The following is a 22100-nucleotide window of genomic DNA, read 5'->3' as shown; positions in this document are numbered from 1 at the left end:
AGATAGATCCATAAATGTCATCAGTGATTTATTACAAAACTTGAATTTATGATTTGATACCATTCTAGGTAAATACATTGCAGACTTCATGACTGAGTGGTTAAGGTTGTTGACTTCAAACCACTTGCCCAAAACTGCTGTGGGTTAGAGTCCCTCCAGAGACTTTGGATTATTTTATGTAAGGAAGCTAACCAGCTAGCTTACAGAACATTAAAGGTTCTCCTCAGGTTTCTGTATGCAATGCATGGACGGACACCTGAGGTCTTCCTCCACCAGTATAGCTGGAGCGTAGTCATGTGACCTTTACAATGTTGGTGCAATGTAAAACCCAACCAAAAATAAAGGTATAACTTAAGCAAAGGTTATAATAAATGCATCAGTTGCCATCAACTATGCTTGAGTCATACCCACAACTGTACATATGATGTATGGATGTTTTATTATTTCTAGGAGCATTGTCCGAATCTAGAGCATTTAGATATGTCCAATGTTAAATGGCAGAGTGGGCTGTTGTATGATATAGAGTTGTTCCAGAGGAAATGTCCAAAACTGAAGAGATTTTTCTCTTCAAACAATGCAGGTCGAGTGCAAGCCACAGTAAGTACTTAGAAATATTTGACATATACAGAATTTAAAGTTGACTGTAATGTTATATGTTACAGAGCAACTGCGTCAGAGTGGTCCTCTGTAAAGGATTAACTTGTTATCAAAAAACAGTGTGTGTTCTTCACAAAATAAGACCACAATAAATTAAACATCTCAGGAGAAGTAACCAAATTTTTTACCTCCTAGAGGGTGTTGCTCAGCAGAAGTTGGTACCGTCAAGTATTTTATCTCAGTGATAGAGTCACAAAACATCGTCATTAAAGGTCATAGCGCTGAACGATCAATTTTAAATCTTCTCAAATATTGAATATCCATATGTGAACATTGCAAGAAAATATTAGTGTATAAGTATCTCCATTTTGACATGTTACTGGGTTGATCATTGAGGACCTAAAACACACATTGAAAATATCATGATATGTAACATTGTCAATGTTTTATTGTTATTACAGCAGCAAGATTCCCCTGGTTTCCCAAACTTGGAAGAACTGAGTTTAGCCACCATTGAGAGTAACAGAATAGTTACCAGTGATTTTGTTCAAAGGTAAATATTTAAATGTTGAACCTCCACCCTGCAGGAACTGAATGTAGCAAGTCTTTGCCACCAGTATATAGTATGGGGCAGCCTGCATGGAACTGAAAGTTATACTAGTAAATCTTTGCCACCACTATAGAGTCAGGCCAGACTGTTCTTCTATACAGTCTATCCAGGCTCTATTCTTTTGGCTGACTGTGTTCAATTTTTAACCTTAACATCCAAAAAATTGAGAAAAAGAGACAGCTCTGAAAACCGGAAACTGGACAAGTTCATTTCAGAAATTCAGCAAGTTTATGGTTCAAAACTATAGAACCATAGTTGTTGGACATTATTTAAAGATTAGTGACTAATGAGTTGATTGTTTAAGACATCAGTTAAAAGTCAGGCCAGCCTGAAAATGCTTGTTGTCAGTCTGGATTCTATTTTGCTGTTCTGCTCAATTTAAGCATTTTTGGAACCTAAACCTTCACCCACCCCTCTAATATAAAAATAGACTGTACCAAATTCAAAATGGGGCAAGTTCATTCTACAAGTTTAGGTATATTATGATGAAATTTGTGAAGAAATATTATATATAAATGAATATAATAACATTGATACAATTATGATAGATTTTTAAATCTTGTGTTTCATTTTATTTCTTTAATAAATTTATTGTTGCATTAATTTTGTAGCATTGATCATAATTTTGGACTGAAAGTCCTGAGATCCATACCTCAATCTTTTGAAGTACAAAATTTTATGCTTCATATAAAACTTCCCTGAGGCGGGGGACGTTGGGTAACTCTGTTACAATTTCTTGTTTGTTGTTTACAATCATGTCTTATTCGTTTTTCCATTGTGCAGGTTTGTTAAGAATGCTACAAAGTTAAGACTTATAGATTTACGTGGGTGTATAAGTGACACAGTCGGTGTGGTGACGACCCTGAAAGATATAGAGGCTAGTAACGTAGAACAGTTGTACCTGGCAAGAAGCCAAGTGGCTTCGTGCTCTGTTCTAGATGATATTTTATGCAAGGTGTTTATGATATTTATATGTTTATCACTAAATCTCATAGGTTGTGTTAGTGTATGTGGTTAGTTACATATGATTTATACTCTGTTAAAGTAAAACATATTATATTAGTACCTAATGCATTCTGTAAATACTAATTCCTTAGTTACTACTGTTTTATTGAATTGCTGAACTCCTGTGCATGCGCAGTGAGGATATAAACTGTTGACTGTAAAATTAGTATTGAATTATAATATAGGCACATAATTACTTCTTTAGAAACAAAAAAGTTTATTTTTCCTCCAGAATGACTTTCATACTCGCCAGAACCAAAGGTTCAAGGTGTGCTATTTGTATCAAAAGGGGATGCACCAGCATCTGTCGTCATGCATCAACATTCATCTTTTACTCTGAAACTGCTGGGCAAATTTACTTCAAATTTGGTCTGTAGCATCCTTGTGATAGTCACACTTCAATTTGCCCATATTATTTCAATTGGCCCCTTGAAGGGTGGCCAGCAAGCTTTGTCTGTAGCATTCTTAGAAGAAAAAAATTCAAAAAAAAAAATCAGCATTGGAAAATTGTATAACTACAGGGGCAAGTTGAAGTTGAGCTAGACATGCCTTTGGGCAAGTTCATTCTAACACTTAAAAAACAGTTGTAATTGGTGAGCGATTCAGGGCCATCATGGCCTTCTTGTTTATGTTAAATTTTGTTTTCTAGTGGCGACACAGCCTTACACATTTAGACTTGTCTTGGAATAATTTCGTCCGAGACACCCTCGATGTGGCCCTCAACCAAATGTGTGATTATGATGGTGATTTGAAGATTATACAACTTAATCTGGCAGGGACAAATGTCCACATGGACATACTGAAGTAAATAAATTACATATACACAATGTATATAATACACATTTTTAGCTCGACTTTTCTATGAAAAGGGGAGCTATCCTACTCGCCCCGGCGTCGGCGTTAGCGTTGGCGTCACACCTTGGTTAAGTTTTTCGTACCACCCCACTTTATTTCAGAAGTATTACAAGTATGGCTTTGAAACTTACCATACTTGTTCACCATCATAACCTCCATCTACAGACAAGAGTACATAACTCTGTCAAGGTTTTTGACAGAATTATGGCCCTTTTTTGACTTAGAAAGTGTATTGAGCTTGGTTAAGTTTTTTGTACCACCTCACTTTATTTCAAAACCATTGGAGGTATTGCTTTGAAACTGACCATACTTGTTTACCATCACGACCTTCATCAACAGACAAGAGGACATAACTCTGTCAAGGTTTTTGACAGAATTATGCCCCTTTTTGACTTAGAAAATACATTGAATATGGGTAAAATCCACTTATTGCCTTAACCCTTTGAGATATTGCTTTGAAACTTTTAATGCTATTTCACATCATTACCCCCATCTGTACGCAAGAGAAGGTAACTCTGTCAAGGATTTGTTTTAAAAATTAAGGCCTTTTATCGACTTAGAATCTTGGTTAAGTTTTTTGTACCACCTCACTTTATTTCAAAAACCATTGGAGGTATTGCTTTGAAACTGACCATACTTGTTTACCATCACGACCTTCATCAACAGACAAGAGGACATAACTCTGTCAAGGTTTTTGACAGAATTATGCCCCTTTTTGACTTAGAAAATACCATTGAATATGGGTAAAATCCACTTATTGCCTTAACCCTTTGAGATATTGCTTTGAAACTTTTAATGCTATTTCACATCATTACCCCCATCTGTACGCAAGAGAAGGTAACTCTGTCAAGGATTTGTTTTAAAAATTAAGGCCTTTTATCGACTTAGAATCTTGGTTAAGTTTTTAGTACCAGTCCACTTTTTGACTGAACTGTTTGAGATATTAATTTGAAAGTTGGAATACTTGTTTACAATCATGATTCCCAAACATGTCCAGGAGAAGGTAATTCTGTCAAAGATTTTATTTGAATTATGGCCCTTAACTGTCAATGTTTTGTATTATAGGCAAGCACTAAAAAAGTCGAGCGCGCTGTCTTACGGACAGCTCTTGTTTTAATTTTAGACTAGTCCATAAAAACAATACCCCTTATTTAAGTAGATCACATAACTATAGTATGACATCATTTATGATTTAGCTACATTACAACATTATTTATGATAAAGCTACATTATGACATCATTTATGATAAAGCTACTCTATGACATCATTTATGATAAAGCTACGCTATGACATCATTTATGATATACCTACATTATGACATCATTTATGATAAAGTTACATTATGACATCATTTATGATAAAGCTACATTATGATATCATTTATGATAAAGTTACATTATGACATCATTTATGATAAAGCTACATTATGACATCATTTATGATAAAGCTACATTATGATATCATTTATGATATAGCTACATTATGACATCATTTATGATAAAGCTACAGTATGACATCATTTATGATAGAGATACATTATGACATCATTTATGAAAAAGCTACACTATGACATCATCTATTATGTAGCTACATTATGATATCATTTCTGATAAAGCTACATTATGATATCATTTCTGATAAAGCTACATTATGATATCATTTATTATATAGATACATTATAACAACAGGCGTGCCCTTTATAGTAGACAGTTGTTACAGCATGTGCTGGTTTTGTTTTTACAGGAAAGTTCTCAGGAAGATGACAAAGTTGGAGCAACTTGATCTAAGTTCATGTCGAGATCTCGATCGAGGCTGAAAAACAGATAAATGTCTCAAAAAAATTTTTCCCCATTTGATAGATAATTTTTTTAGCATTTTTAGCCAAGCTAATTTATTTAAGGCCAAATCCTAAACCACGACTCTTAATAAAATTAAAAAATTTAAATGTCATGACCAGATATTTTTTCCATAAAAGATTTTTTTATTAAATTCCAGTTATGAATATAGGCATGCTAGTTGTTGTATGCTATAAAGAAATCTTTTATTTTGATAAATTTTTAATTGTTATTTCCTGTTATATGCCATATTTGTAAGATGTGAAATTGATTGGAATTGTCATTCATGTCAAATAAGTATTTTAATATGTAAATTTACATCATGTTTCCCCTTTTTTTTTGGGGGGGGGGGGTGTATTTTTTGTACATAAGATTTGTTTTTAAAATATGAATTGATGCTATTTGAGCCGCACCATGACAAAACCAAAATAATTGCGCATCCTTGCAGTCTGATCAGGATCCATGCTGTTCGCTTTACCAACCCTATTGTAAGTTGGGAAACTGATAGTGAACAGCATGGATCCTGATCAGACTGCACAGATGCACAGGCTGGTCTTGATCCATGCTGGTCGCAAAGGCACTCTGTTGGTTTTGTTATGATGCGGTTCAATTTTGTTTAAATCTTATTGTTTTATAATGTTGGTGATAAATTTTTATAAGAATGTCATGTACTTGTTTTTCATACTTCCAAAAGACAGGAAGTTAAAGGGTGAGGGGGAGAAAGGGAGTATAAAGGAAGGGTCCGTTTCGTTTTGTTGTCAGGAGAATAACTGTAAAACTATTCAAGAAATTGTCAGTCAGTGAAATAGAGGTAGATGGTGGCAGAGTAAAAAAAAACAACATAATTGTTTATCAGTTTACATGTAATGTTGCTAAAATAGATACTATACATTGATGAAAGGGGTGGAAAGCTGAATTGATGTTCTTCACAGTCCAATATTCTCTCCCTTTTCAAGCGTTACTATATTAAGATCAAAAACTTGCTTGATTTCATATTGTTATGTGTTTTACAGCCTGCTAAATCCAGAATGAAAGGGAATGTGGGAAACTATTTCGAAATATTGTCATCATTAATTTCTTGAAAATTAGCCAGTTTAGACTGAAAATGTATACACTTTTATTCCACTTTAATAAGTGAACAGTTTCTATCTTTAAAATAATGAAATACTAGAACGATAGCTGCAATTAACCAAATATGAGAGGTGATATGAGCCGTGTCACGACAAAACCAGCATCTGCGCAGTCTGATCAGGATCCATGCTGTTCGCTTACCAACCCTTTTACAAGTAGAGAAAATAATAGCGAACAGCATGGATCCGGATCAGACTGCGCGGATACGCAGACTGGTCTGGATCCATGCTGGTCGCAAACCCATTTGGTTGGTTTTGTCCTGATGCGGCTCATATCAGTATGGAAGTTAGTGTAATTTTGTACTTGTATGAAAGTATTTAGCATCGGTTATATATTGATTATTGAGATTATAATTTATTTTAAGATAAGTTCCATGAAGCAAAACTTTAGCAAATACATGAAAACTCCTTTTGCAAGCAAACACTTAACCTCCGATCCCCTTGGTGGACCATTCATTACCGTTTAAATACATGTGTGGATGTTTCCATATTTAGATTTTTTCATTTCAAGTTAAATTCTTCTTAAGCCGGTGATAGGGGGCGTGAACGGTACTTTGCATTTACCAGTAACGTCCATGAATAGGCTCCAATCAAATAAAGCCATAAACATTTTCAGTTTTAGGATTTCTTTAGGGATTCTTCTTTTCTATTAATTACATGATAATTTTTAGATTTCTTTTTACTAAATTGATAATTTATTCTTTTCAATACGCATACAAAAATATCTAAATGTTTGTTTGTTTGTTTGATTTTACGCCTTTTCCCAACAGTATTTAAGTCATATAGGCGAGTAGTTTCCTAACCATCCTTCCTGGAGAGTTACACCAGTACTAGACTACTTTCCTCCGCGATAAACTACCAAAGCATCTCCCGGGGATCGAACCCAAGCCAGAGAGGTAACTGGATTAGAAGTCATGGACTCTAACCCCTCGACCACGGAGGCTGTTACATTGTTAACACAACTGATCATAGGTTTCCCGGAAATTACCACGGTAAAGGTTAACAAAGAACACAATTAGTAAAATATGGTCATTAGTTTTATTACAATGGTCAGGCATGGACTTTGCCAATTAAAGTCCGTGGGTCAGGCGACTGGCGATCGCTAGCAAAAATACACACACACAAAAACACTGTCAAATGAATTGACTCAAATAATATTGATTGATGAAAATCATGAGCTTTGCATTATTTAAACAGTTTCACTTTCTCTATTTTGAAAAGTAATAACTATTGTTTACACTTCTCTGAAAAATATAATTGTCTAGTATTGTGCGTCAAAATGCAATTTAGGGAGAAATAAGTCCCCTTTTAATTAGTGGTATTTTTCTTGTTTTATTCATCTTATATTTAGTGCGCTATTTAGATTAATATTTCTAGAAGTTTAAAGCCCACCATCATTCTTACATCAAGAGATAGAGGATATTCAAGTTTTTTCTATAAATACATGATTTATTTTCATCGAGTGGTATGAAAATAAATATTTCATGAGTGGCGGTAGCCACGAGTGAAATATGGTAATTTTCATGCCACAAGATGAAAATAAATCATGTATTAATAGAAAAAACTTGAATTTTCTGTTTATTATGTACATTTTTCTCTTTTTTGCGATAAAATTTGAAAAACTTTCCCTTAAATTTGTGTACTGGTAGAATTTAAAAGGAAGTAGTCCGGCAAGACACCAGTGAAAATACGGAAAATATGTTTCACTGCAGTGAAAAATAAATTTTTACAGTGAAAATACGGAAAATGAAAGTACGCATTTTATTTCATCAATATTTCTCAATATTTCATTTATAAGTATATGATAAAATATGTTATCTAGTAGCTTTCAGAAGGTTATATACATGTAAAATTCTAGTAAGTTCCCTGGTTGTGCTTGCTAAAGCGGATGTATGGGGTATCTATTTCTTCTGCCTGTCACGCCCATTTTCAGGTAATAAGGTCAAATAAGGTCAAAACAGCATTTTATTCAAATGATCTCTGTGGATATTTAGGAAACCAGTGTGTAGTTTACTTATAATCCAGCACTGGGAAAACTGGTTGGGTGTGGCGGGGGAGTGGGGTGCTGGTAGTTCTTGTTTAACTACCTAACCTAGACTTTTGATTTGCCTTTTTGACTAATTTCACCATGAATCAAAATAAATATAAAATTATATACGTATAATAATTTGTTTTGGACCGAGGTATGCCTCCACCTGTGTAAGCAGTCCTGTGATGTCTCATAGATCCTTAAGAATACTGGTACAACTTTAATGCTTCATATAGAGAGAGTAAATACTTTAATAAGAACAAGTAGAAAGAAAACTTTCGCTTAAATAAATACCATACAAGAAGGATAGGGAAATGTTATAGATACACAAGGAAATAATTACACACTCAACATAGCTATTCACTTATTCTTACAATCTTTTAAACAAGGGTAAACAGAAAATATTTAAAGATCCAGCAACCCAATCTTTTCATTGTTTTAAATCATAAATATGATGCTCAAATTAATATTTATCAATATTATAGGTTCCAAAAAGAATTATTTATAAAGATATTACCGAATTTAATATTTTATGCAAATAAAGGGAGGTAATTAAAATTTATTTTCTGTAAAGTTAAGTCAAATTTTTCTGTAAAGTTAAGTCAAATTTAACAATAAGAAATGAATGCATATATTTTAATGATAACATATAATATGCACAAATATTTGCAGTACATATTTTACATATTCTTCGATGTTTCAAAATTGTTTTATTTGCATAACTATGTACTTGTATATAATTTCCCTTAGTGTGGTCACAACATGCAGAATCTTTAACACTTAGTATTTAATACAACAACTCTACTGAATAGTCTTATTAAAACTTGTGTTGAGAGGATGCAAGAAAAGAAAGGGTGAAAAGAAAATAGTTCTTCTATTACAAATAATGAATATTTCATGCTTTTAGAATTATGACACTAGATTCCATGTCGTCTGTTTAGGCGTTTAAACACTTTTTTTTATCAAATTCTGTCTCTCTAAAATTCTGACACATTAACATAGTCATGTTTAGGATTGCCAGTATTCTCTTCCTCCAACAGTATCCCGGTATTTTCTGCAGACTTGTTGCTTCGTTGCTTGTGGATGAACTCTCCAAAAGCTTGTCGGATCTTCTCATTCGAAGTCACAAACTCTCTAAGGATGTTTGGAGAAAGAGGAAGTGTCTCGTTGATAACTTCCGCTTGTTGTTGTTGTTGTAGTAGTAGTGACTCGTCAGTTTTGGTAATTGTCGCACCTGTACTATTGGTATTCATAGATTCATATTTTAAATGCTTACTTACATTCACGTAAGCGTGATCATCTAAATTTTCTTTCTCAATTCCACAGGCAGCTTCCATTAAATTACTTAATTCATTGACATGAGCTGTTAAAAGATTGCCAGTTTTGCCGTTTTCATGTACCGGAACTATTGCACCAATCATGATACCGGAAGTCAACAAAGAGTTACCCACAAGTCCATTCAGTGAAAATTTGTCTCCTTTTCCTTGTTTAGAATTACGATGTTTCGCAGAGTTTAGTCTAAGAGGTGGTGGGGGATATGAAGGCGGTGGTTGTTTTGCTCTTTTTGTCTTAAACATATTCTTCATCCTCATCGTAACCGTATTCTTTCCATGTTCAACATTTTCTTCATTTTCATCACATAGTTCCCCTCTTTTGCTTATTTCGTGATTTTCTGTCCTCATTTCTGTATGGTTAGTACTATTATTAGTGATCTCAACAAAGTGTTTTGTATTTACATACTCGGGCGTTTCTGGTTCTTTGGCAAAGGCGTCTTCAATATCGTAATACTTTTCATTATTGTTCATGTCATGAATGATATCCGTTTCTGAAAGGGATGGAAAAACAAACGCTGTATCAAACACTGCACTACATGTACTCTCTTCAAGTGCAGTAGTTTTTGTCTCAGATTTATCTCCAGGATGTTTTCTATTGGTATTAGTAGAGCAAGTTTTATCATGAACGTCGTCTGTCAGATTTGTAGAGTTTTCAATGAGTGTGCTTGGATCTTCTGCTTCATTGTTATAATTGAGATCTACAAAAGCTGTAAATATATGCCCGGCAGCCAACAATGACGTACAAACGGTAGACTTGGGAGGGTCAGGGGCTCGTTTCTTTTTTGAACTTTGTTGCATTTTACGATCTTTTTGCTTCGATGTATGTCTCCTTTCTTTAAAATCAGGAGGTTTTAATTTAAATGGATCAATGGTAGGAGTGACTGCAGCAGTAAGGATGTCACAGGCTTCAGCTAGAGCATATCTAACAACTGTAGAGCGGTCTCCAAATACAGAACCCAGTGAGTATCTTGACCCTTGTTTACCGTTACTTTTGAAATTATTGTTGTCATCACCCTTTCTAACTTCGGGTGCAGTTTCCGATGTTTGTTTCTTTTCATCTGCAGAATTGTCCACTGGTACCATCATCGTCAACAAGTCACCTTCATCTTTACAGCCTTCCATCATTACAGTATTATCATTTTGCATTTGATCGCTTGTGTCAGATTTCAGTTTGATAAGTCTCTTAAAAGAAGTTCTTGATTTCTTTTTCCTCTCTAGCGGTAACAAAGTTTTCATTTTAGCCCTTTCTAAATCGCCTGTAGATTTGGTTTCTCTTTTTATATTCTTGCCCTTGGTAACTTTAAAATCGCCAATCGATTTAGCTTTACCCTTAAAACGTCGTCTGCTTCCTGCGAGTTGTTTATCAAAATGTGTTGCTTCCGGACAATTGTCTTTGATTAACTGATTTGATACCAGTATATTCTCAGTGTCAGTATCAAAATGATCAATCTCGAAATCATGGAATAGTTTAAATTTACTTTCTCGTGTTAATTCCTCACAGTTTTCTAAAGAGGAGTTTCTGTCTGCGGAACAATGGTCTGATGATTCAAATATTATGTCATTATTCATTTGTGGAGTCATTTTACTTTGTTTTATCTCGTTCAGTGTTTTGTATGAAATATCCGAATCAGGTCCTACACTTCCGGTAGAATGGCGTTGTTTCCTTGCGGACAAATTCTTTCTCACATGAGATGAGATATTCAAATCTCCTGTAGACTTGATTTTTTTAATTAACTTATCTTTTACTGAGCCATCGCGTTTTATTTGTGCATCACGTGAGCGAATCATAGTCTTGCGAAGTTCTGTAACCTAAAATAGAAATAGTCACCTAATAATGAACATGACTAAAGTCATTTTATTTCAGAAATTCTTGAATTCAAAGAAAACTGCATTTACAGAGCTAAAGTCACAAACCAGAAGCTAATCTTCTTAACAAGGGAAACGCATACATTTCTATTGACCACTCAAAGTGAATTTTATGTCCCCCGCCCTGATAATTTCTAGAGGGTATATCATTTAAACTCTGTTTGTCGGTCGGCCTAGTCCGTCTGTGTGTTTAAGAAAAAACATTTTCCAGCCCATAAATCTGTCATGTATCAAGGGAGTTTGAAGCATTGTGGTAAAAATGTTTACCATTTTGAGACTCCGGGTCATCAAAAAGACTTAGATCCCAAGCTAAAAAGTCAATGTCACACAAAGAGGTTAAAGGTCAGTAGTTAAAAGTTAGAAAGATTCTTGTTCGGCCCATGCAAGCTTAATTTTTTTTGAAAAGGTATTGTCAGTCATGGACATGTTGCCGTTCGCAAACTTGTATGTTGATAATAACTTTTTAAGTTCTTGGATTATTGTCTTCATACTTGGCCACAACAACTCTTTGGACAAGACCTTCAAGTAGATCAGACTATCCTTGACATTTATTCATTAATGACATTGTCCTTCAAGGTCAAATGTCTAAATTTTGTTTGCTTTTTGCTGAATTTTGCTATAACTTTATTTTTGAATGGATTATCTTCAAACTTGAACATAGTTATTTTTTAAGATAGACCTTCAAGTTAATCAAACATACCTTGACCTTCACTTATAAATGATCGTGACCATGAAGGTCAAATTACTGAAATTTTCATTTTTGTTTTGCTGTAACTGGCTAAAACTTTGCTATTAATAAATGGATTGACTTCATATTATAACATGACATTCTTTAGGATAAGACCTTCATATATATTAATCTCAAATTGACCTTGGCTCTTTTGTAACCTTGACCTTTAAGGGAAAAATTATAACTGATTTTTGCTATTGACGTAAACTAGGTATTTAATAATGGATTATATTCATACTTTAAATAAACAACATTTAAAACCTTCTAATTGAGCTTCAAATGACCTTGACGGCCAAGGTCAAATAATTGAATTTTGGATAAATTGTCAAAATTTTGTTGTTTTTATGTACAGATTTGATTTAAACTTCAACAAAACAAGACTTGCTACTAAACTAACAGATTGAACAATTTAGATGTGACCTTGACCTTAATTGACATTGACTATCAAGGCCAATTTAATTAAATTATCTTGTTTGTTTCTGCAATTGGTTATAACTTTGTTACTTATAGATGTATTTACTTCATATTAAGACAAAACATCTTTTAGGCCAGACCCTTCGTGTATAATAAACTAAAATTGACCTTGACTAATGGATGACCCTGACCTTGAAGGTCATACTATTTTGTTTTCACTGATTAATGTTATAATTTGCTGTAACTTTGTAATTAATCGCTAGATTACTTTCATACTTGGACAAAACAACATTTTGGACAAGAATTTTTAAAAGGTTGAACTTGACCTTGACTGTCAATGTCAAAGTATTTAATTTTTGTTAAGTTGTCAAAATTGTGTTATTTATGTACGTATTTGATTCATATGTGGACAAAACAACACTTGTGACCAAAATGACATGTGGAATAATTTAGATATGACATTGACCTTTAAATGACCTTGACCGTCAAATAATTGAATATTGATTATAGTTTCTTAACTTTGACATTTATTTATGGAAAGGATTCATTCTTAGACAAAAAAATAGTGTGACTAGACAGACCTATCAAAATTCGAAAAAGGAAAAACTTATTTATTTCTTTAAGTTTCTTCTTAAAGATTTGTTTGTTTGCTTTTAGATAAAGGAAACACGTCGAGCGTTGCCCCTGCCCGGCGGTGTCTCTTGTTAAATACCTCGACACAAATGATAATATGGTGTGTAAAGCGCATTTGCTCCAAGGTCAAGGTCACACTTAGAGGTCAAAGGTTTGCGGTTAGAAAAACTTGTACAGTCCATAACTCATGCATAAGGTCAATGGTAGGCAGTTTAAAAATCTTGTCTGGTTCATAACTTTGTTTTGGAAACAGTTTGGCAGAAATTTTAAGCCTGATGATGTGTCATGCACAAGACTTAGACCCTTGCTCCAAGGTCAAGGTCATTCTGAGAGGTCAAGGTCAGTAATATGAAAATCTTGTCCGGCCCATTACTCTGTCATGCATGATGGGATTTTGATATAATTTGGCATAAATGTGAAGCAACATGAGAGTGTCGTGCAAAAGACCTAGATTCCTGGCTCTAAGGTCCTGACCTCTAGCTCCAAGTTTAAGATCACAGTTACAGGTCAAAGGTCAGAAAATCTTGTCCCGTCCATAACTATGTCAAGCATCAAGGGATTTTGAGGTAAGTTAGCAAAAATGTTGAGCATAATGAGTCACTGTTATCGTAACAAATGTGATAATCAGTGCTCTACTTGACAAAGTAATTGTTTCTTATGTAAAAACCTTTTAATTTTCCCGATCATGCTGCAGGACAGACTAAACTAAGACATCTTTGCTCTGTCACTCATAAATCGAGGCACTGTGAATATTAAAACAGTTTTTATCAACAGCCATCCATATTCTTACACTAAAAGGCCGTTTTAGCAAAATCTTTATGCTAAACCAACATTTTGTCTGGTCATCTTTATTCATATTATGCGGTACTCTAACATATAAAGGGGACATCCCTGTCTTTTAGACACAGTCTGATTGAAAACATTTTATCATTGCTACTGCAATTGTATTGTTTGTATATTCTAATTTTTTAAGGTTTTTCTGGTGTACACAAAGAAGATACAAATAATTGACTGACCCTTTCTGCACACTTGTAAGATGGGGTGTTGTTTTTCTCGTCTGATGCAAACACAACCATTGAACGCTTGGAGGACTTCCGGTGTCCGAGATTTGTAGTGATTTCTTTCGGTGGAACAAAGATGGCGTCCGTGTTAAGCTGAACCGGTTGGATAGCTGACACTTTATTCTCCTGTAGTAATATATGATGAAATGAGCCGCGTTATGACATAACCAACACAAGAGCTGTCCGTAAGACAGCGCGCTCGACTTTTTTATTGCTTGCCAATAAAAAAAGTTTTTGCAGTAAAAGGCAATACAAGAATCTCTGTATTTTTAAAGTGAACAATGGCCATGAGCATTAAGATATTTAGTGAAGAATTATTTTACTGAATTGTGTGATACCCTTGAACACTGCAGCAAAGTTTGAAATGTTTAAGTCAAAAGAGGGCTGGTAAGAAAGAAAAAAAAACTGAGTTGAGCCTTTTATGGTAAAGTGAACAAGTGGATAGGAATGAATTTTTTTAGATTTTTTAAGTTTTTTAGTGCTTGCCTATAATACAAAACATTGACAGTTAAGGGCCATAATTCAAATAAAATCTTTGACAGAATTACCTTCTCCTGGACATGTTTGGGAATCATGATTGTAAACAAGTATTCCAACTTTCAAATTAATATCTCAAACAGTTCAGTCAAAAAGTGGACTGGTACTAAAAACTTAACCAAGATTCTAAGTCGATAAAAGGCCTTAATTTTTAAAACAAATCCTTGACAGAGTTACCTTCTCTTGCGTACAGATGGGGGTAATGATGTGAAATAGCATTAAAAGTTTCAAAGCAATATCTCAAAGGGTTAAGGCAATAAGTGGATTTTACCCATATTCAATGTATTTTCTAAGTCAAAAAGGGGCATAATTCTGTCAAAAACCTTGACAGAGTTATGTCCTCTTGTCTGTTGATGAAGGTCGTGATGGTAAACAAGTATGGTCAGTTTCAAAGCAATACCTCCAATGGTTTTGAAATAAAGTGAGGTGGTACAAAAAACTTAACCAAGCTCAATACACTTTCTAAGTCAAAAAAGGGCCATAATTCTGTCAAAAACCTTGACAGAGTTATGTACTCTTGTCTGTAGATGGAGGTTATGATGGTGAACAAGTATGGTAAGTTTCAAAGCCATACTTGTAATACTTCTGAAATAAAGTGGGGTGGTACGAAAAACTTAACCAAGGTGTGACGCCAACGCCGACGCCGACGCCGGGGCGAGTAGGATAGCTCCCCTTTTCATAGAAAAGTCGAGCTAATAATGGGTTTGCGACCAGCATGGATCCAGACCAGCCCGCGCAGTCTGATCAGGATCCATGCTGTTCGTTATCAGTTTCTCTACTTGTTATAGGGTTTGTAAGCGCATAGCATGGATAATGATCAGACTGTGTGGATGCGCAGGCTGGTCTGGATCCATGCTGGTCGCAAACCCATTATGTTGGTTTTGTCATGGCGTGACTCAAATAATGTTTTATCTTAACCCTTCATCCTGCTATGATCAATTTACCTTTGTCACCAGTATAAATACATGCAAATATGAACATTCATGCAGGAACTTAAAAATCTTCTTTGAAAAAAAACCCAAATAGGTAGAGTTTAGATATCAAGCATGAAACATCTTCTAGTAAGTGTCTACAAATTTTGTTCAGATAAAAGCCCTGGGGTCAAAACTGGCCCCGCCCCAGGGGTGTAATTGTTTTTAACTATATGTGTATAGTAAAAACTTAAAAATCTTCTTTTAAAAAACACAATGAGTTAGAGCTAAGATGTTTAGCATGAAGCATCTTCTTATGGGTGTCTACCAAGTTTGTTCAAATAAAAGCCCCTGGGTTAAAATTGGCCCTGCCGATGAGGGGGGGGGGAGATCGTTGTTTTTCATTATTTGTGTGTAGTAAAAACTTAACATTGTGAAACATCTTCTAATGGGTGACTTTTCCGAGTCTGTTCAAATAAAAGCCCTGGGGTTTAAACTGGCCCAGCTCCTGGGGTCTATATACAGGTGAGCGACCTCTGAAGGGCCATCATGGCCCTCTTGTTTTTTATTTCTAGTCTAATACTGAAACATTTTAATCTCGGACAGACTGTTCCAAATTCAATGTGTTGCTAATCCAATTTAGACAAATTCATTGAAACACCCAACTCATTATCTCAAAACAATTGTCTCATTATCTCAAAACAATTGTAACTTTTCGGCCTGTGAATAATAGCCGTGTTGCTGTAATTGATCTCTATCAGGCCATAATTCAGAAATTCACCAATGATTGTGATTACCAAAATGTAAATGAATGTTTGTAAGTTTGCAAGCGACCGGTCAACTTTTCTCTTTGGAAGTTTGAATTTTGTAGAAAACACGAAATCATAAGTAAGTAAATTACACTGTAATATATATGATAATTTTTTTTATATATATAAAATGAATCTTAACAAAAAGATCAACCATCAAGGCCAATGCCGGAGGGGTCATGCTTATTGGCCCACATTTTTAATCTACACCAACTTCCGTTTTACTAGACTTTAACACCATCAACAATTTTCCACATAAACCAGCGAAAATGTCCTCTTTTCTTCTTGTAACTAAGACAATGGACAGAATGAAGCTTATTTATAAAACATTGAGGTTGACTCGTACAGACAGACAGACGGATACACACTCTTATTTTAAAAGGACTCCACTGAGGTTTTTGATTTTTTTTTGACATGATAGGACTGAAAATATTTTTTACAGATAAATGTACTATTTGATGTAGGTTTATTAACTTTATACCACTAATCTTTGTGCAAAATTTCAGATCATTCGTTTTTCCAGAATAATTATTCAAATTGTGAAAAAATGACTCAAAATGAAAAGCGTTTAAACGCTTTTCACTCAAAATGGGCTAAGAAAAGCATAAAAATACAATTTTCAATTTATTTCAAAGTATGTTTCTTAACTATCTTTGCATATATTTTTGTTTAAAGTGCCACAGCTCATTTATTTAAGAAATTCAAATGTTATGTTTTTAGGCTTTTAAACCTCAGTGGAGTACCTTTAATATCCCCCTTTATGATTTCAATATCCCCCTTTATTTTGATTCTAGTTATATGCTCTCACACGTAGGGTAAACACTAAATACAATATGTATATTATTATTACCTCGAATAATTTCAATGTGTCCGAGATTTGGTTCCGCTGATAACTATCGGCATTATGGGTAGCTTCCGTCAACATCATTCGGAACTTTTGGACTTCTCCGTTCTGTAGATACGCCAGTGCAAGGTTAAAAAGAATCTGGTGAGAGAAAATTATAGTTCTTTTTCACTTACGAAGTATAGTTCCATTGCGGTATTTTTTATAACGTCTGTGAACTTAATTGTCAACCAAACAAGAACCGATGCTCGACCTATCACAAAACGTAATGGAACAATTTGAACAGTTAAATGAAAATGCTGGGCCTCTTAGAGGCAGCAGTCACTTATACAATAATATACATAGCTTGTAAAATATAGTAAAAATAGTGGAAAAACAAGAGCCCGGATAATGTATGAAACAAAAGGATAAAATTGAACTTTAAATATGATCCAAAAGACATTTGAGTGTCATTGTATACCTGTAGCAGTGTTGAATGCTGATATTGCAAGAAATTTCCTAGGTTAACCACATATTCCACAAAAATCCCTGTCAGATAAATGAGTTTTAAGAAGTGACTTTACAAACCCAAAGACATGATTTTGTTTCAAGTTTAAACCTTTAAAACAAGAGCTGTCACACTCTGGAGACATCGATGCTCCACTAATAAAATACTGGATGCAGTAAGGATGACAAAACTATGAAAGAAAAATCAATTATGTATAATTATGTATTAAGTTATAGTAAAAAATTATCATTGTTAACCTAAATTCCAAGATCAAGGGGAATAATTCTAGAAATAGTAAGCTGGAGTTATGAATCTTGTCACACAACATGTGTGTAATGATAAGAAATATATATTTGAAGTATGAAGTTGATACCTTAAGAAATGACAAAGTTATAGTGAAAAATGTTTTACTGCTATTATAGCATAAAATTTTAAAACAGATTCATGATGTATATTTAATACAAAACACATAGCATTATTGTGGACTAACCAGTTCTCAAACCCCTAAGCATTCAAGAGGTCTTTTAGTGTTTATAAAATATATCTTTATAAAAATTGTTACATATGTACACTTTTTAATCTTTATGTAACATTTCTGTAAAATTTGACTGAATTTCAACAATTAAAAAAGCTTTATTTCTGTTTTGGAAAAGCACAACCCTCTGTTTTAAAACTGACATGGCCTCTTAAAATAAAGAACCTAATCTCAAACCCCTTCAAGTATCTCTAAAATTCTACTGTTTAGTTTAGCCAATGAAGTGATTGTTATATGACTATCACATGACAATTAAGTACCCTACACGATGCAGGTACCTGCTTTAAGTTATTTTTGTCTATAATATAATCGTTTTCACAAATAGTTAATGGTGTATTTATGGGACTTACAAAGGTAATAGCAATTTGTATGAAATTACGCTTAGTTATAAAATATGTTATGTAAATATTTGTTACTATGCACTGTTTTCATTTGACATCAGCACACATGTCTGTCAGAAACTAAGCTTTTATGCACACATGTTCAGGACATCATAGTCACTTCTAGTAAAAAAATAACAGCACATGAATTAGTTCTGGCTTCCAAAACTTTATAAGCCGCTTTTTAACATTTTTGTTCTTCATCTGATGCGGCATTAAAGTTCACGTCATGTCATAGTATATAAACGGGTATGCTGAAGACCTTAAGCTACACATGAATGAAGGGTTTGAGAATAGGTTGGGTGTGAGATTAGGTACTTATACGATAAATCCTTGTGCTTGGACAGTATTTATCAAGTCTCAATTTTTCGACGGCAAGACAGACCGATTTTATAATCTGATATTTCATAGATGTCTGTCATCATCGTATATATAAAAAAAGCCCTAAAGCGCACAATTTGTTGGGCTAGTATTTATCCAATTCTACAAATTCTCAAAACTGAACGAAATTTTGAATTTTAATTGATTTAACAAAGCTTGACATTGGATTTATTATCCCAAGAATAAAAAAACAACAATACATTACTCTACCCTCTACCCAAGACAAAACATGACCCTCAGAAATTCTTAGAATGATTACAGGTCTATTGACGGTGTGTTTTTTTCAAGCACACAAGTTTATAAATTAAAATAATTCAGGCACTACTATATTCTCTCAAAGAAATATAAAGAGCATTTATCAATATTAAAATCAATAAAACAACATTTTCTCAAATTCATTTTTTGTTATCTTGTTTTGTAAGTTTTAAAAATTTGTTTACATTGACAACTGTCCGAGTGAGACGGAGCACCACACTAAATACCGTATTCCGGTATATACCGGGCAAGGCGCTTGAATCATAAAATGCTAAAATCCCAATCCAACGGAATGAACTTTAATAGGTCTTATTCATCTTTTCACACCGATTTATGTATGATATTGACAATGAATGAAAAATGTAAAAATAGCGGGAAAAAAAACAAAAACACGATATTTGTCTATTTTGTGATCATAATTTCTGCAAGCGTCTAGAGGTACTGCCATTAATCGCTAGGTACAAGGACACTAAATCTGTAAGTTTATTTTCTTCCTCGGTCCGCCTATCAGCATGTTTAAAAATATTGTAGAACTCTATCAAATAGAACAAAATCTGTAAAAAAAATATATATAGTGACCATAACGACAATTAGCCAAATGTAAATGTTTGAAAGGTTGTCGAGGGAGACTTATTATCATAATCGTATTGCTTAATATTGCTTAATTATATAGCACATTGAAAATAAAATTGGCTAACGTCTGGACTATAATAATTAATGTTATCATATCATTATATTCTTTAAGTTTTAAATGTCTTCAATAATCATAGTATGGTTATGTGTGAAAGCTGATGTGACTGTATATTGTCTATTGCAGGTAGCCACGTATGGCCTCATGAAAATTCTTAAATGGTTAATGGCCGAGCTTGTTTATTTGTCCCATATAAATGGGTGCACAACCCTTTGGAAAGTACCAGATATTTACCCCCTTAGCAAGTGTACCGTGTCTCCTAAAAAGCCACATATGGCCTCATAAAAAATTCTAAAAGGTTGCAACAATGAATTGTGCATTGTATTATTCCTTAGCCACTTTTATGGCCCCGTGTAAAAAACTTAATATGTCGGCAATAATAGACTGTCTATCCGCTTGTGGATAGGCACGTGTGGCCCCATGTAAAAAAACTGAAATGACTGAAGATAAAGGCTGAATATTGTCTCTTGCAGGTAGCCACGTATGGCCCCATGAAATATTCTAAACGGTTGGAGAAATGAACTTTGTATTGTTTCTGTTAGTTTGCCACGTCTGCCCCCGTTTTAAAAATCTTAAATGTCGGCAGTAATAGATTATCTTTTCGCTTGTGAAACGCCACATATGGTCTCATGTTAAAAGTGCAATGACTTTAGTTGTAGGCTGTTAATTACCGCTGGCAGGCAGCCAAATATATGGCCCCATGAAATATTCTAAACGGTTGCAGCAATGAACTGTCCATTGTATCTTTTACTTAGCCACGTATGACCCCATTTTAAAAGTGAAATGACTTTAGTTATAGGCTGTAAATTGCAGGCAGCCACATATGGCCCCATGAAATTTTCTAAACGGTTGCAAGATATAAGAAAATATTTATTTTACGTCGGATACATTTAAACACTTGCTGATGAGCTATTTTCCGTCGAACAATAGCATATGTATTAACAAAAGTAAAGCAGCTTAGGAATATAAGCATAAGCACGTTTAAGTTCATGCAGCAATGAACTGTGCATTGTTTCTATTACTTAGCCACGTATTGCCGCGTGTAAAAAAACTTAAATGTCGGCAGTAATAGACTGTTTATTCGCTTGTGAATAGCCACGTATGACCCCATGTAAAAACTGAAATGACTTAATCAAAGGCTGTAAATTGCCTCAGGCAGGCAGAAACATATGGCCCCATGAAATGTTCTAAACGGTTGCAACAATGAACTTTTCATTGTTTCTTATATGAAAAAGGCAAAGCCTCAATGCGAGCTCGATTTTCTTTAACAATTAGGAAGTTTAAAATAATTGTTCAATTTTATTTTACATTTTCCGTTTTAAAATTGTCATTCGGTGTTTTATAAACAGCTTCCGTTTATTCTGGTTCCCCCTTTCTATTATGGTTCCTATATAAGTGCGCAGGACATCAGTCAACGCTTTCGTTTCCAATCAGAGTACATAGTCTGGAGTTCCTTCCCCTTTCGCTACTTGTTAGATGCCGGGAATCAGAGTACATAGGCTTTTCTCGTTATCTTGTAATTCGAAAAGTTGCGATATGTCCATTCGGTACTTCGGACGAAAGTTTTCGAAACTATCACTTAGCAGGTACTCGCGTTACCGTAAAGCTCGCTCTAAGTGCCTTTTATCTTTAAAAGGCTGCCAAAAATGCTCTCGGCTAATTATCCCATGATTAGTTGACTTTGATACTACACTATCGAGCTCGCTATTACTTAGCCACATATGGCCCCGTGTAAAACGTAAATTTTAGAAGTAATGGACAGTCTTTTCGCTTGTGAATAGCCCCATGTAAAAAGTGAAATGACTTTAATAAGTATAGGCTGTAAATTGCCTCTGACAGGTAGCCACATAATTTATGGCCCCATAAAATATTTTAAATGTTTGCAGCAATGACCTGTGCATTGCTTCTATTAATAAGCCACATATGGTTACTTAAGCCACGTAAGATCCCTGTAAAAACTTAAATGTTGGCAGCAATAGACTGCGTTTTCGCTTGTTAATAGCCACGTATGGCCCCATGTAAAAAGTACAACGACTTTAGTTATAGGCTGTAAATTGCCTCTGGCAGGCAGCCACATATATGGCCCCATGAAATATTCTAAACGGTTGCAGCAATGAATTATTCATTGTTTCCATTACTTAGTGACGTATGGTCCCGTGTAAAAAGATTT

At 34.3% G+C, this 22100-nt stretch overlaps 2 protein-coding genes across 2 annotated transcripts; one reads left to right on the top strand and one right to left on the bottom strand.

Annotated features, from left to right (window-relative positions):
• Positions 1-450: 450 nt before the first annotated feature.
• On the top strand, positions 451-4892 carry LOC132716684 (F-box/LRR-repeat protein 6-like; the record flags this gene model as incomplete). Its single annotated transcript, XM_060700006.1, is given in 5 exon segments — positions 451-597; positions 1059-1150; positions 1991-2162; positions 2862-3016; positions 4812-4892. Coding segments are annotated over 5 exon segments (639 nt in total), but the record flags the coding sequence as incomplete, so codon positions are not given.
• Positions 4893-8299: 3407 nt separating this feature from the next.
• On the bottom strand, positions 8300-17342 carry LOC132716693 (uncharacterized; the record flags this gene model as incomplete). The annotated part of the gene is given in 3 exon segments (XM_060700019.1): positions 8300-11205; positions 14056-14226; positions 17208-17342. Coding segments are annotated over 3 exon segments (2472 nt in total), but the record flags the coding sequence as incomplete, so codon positions are not given.
• Positions 17343-22100: the final 4758 nt, after the last annotated feature.

The sequence above is a fragment of the Ruditapes philippinarum genome, unplaced genomic scaffold, assembly GCF_026571515.1.
Source record: "Ruditapes philippinarum isolate M1 unplaced genomic scaffold, ASM2657151v2 ctg14479_1_1_1_1, whole genome shotgun sequence".
Lineage (NCBI taxonomy): Eukaryota > Metazoa > Mollusca > Bivalvia > Venerida > Veneridae > Ruditapes > Ruditapes philippinarum.
Note: the sequence above shows the minus strand (reverse complement) of the source record. Positions and strands in the feature narration are given on the sequence as shown.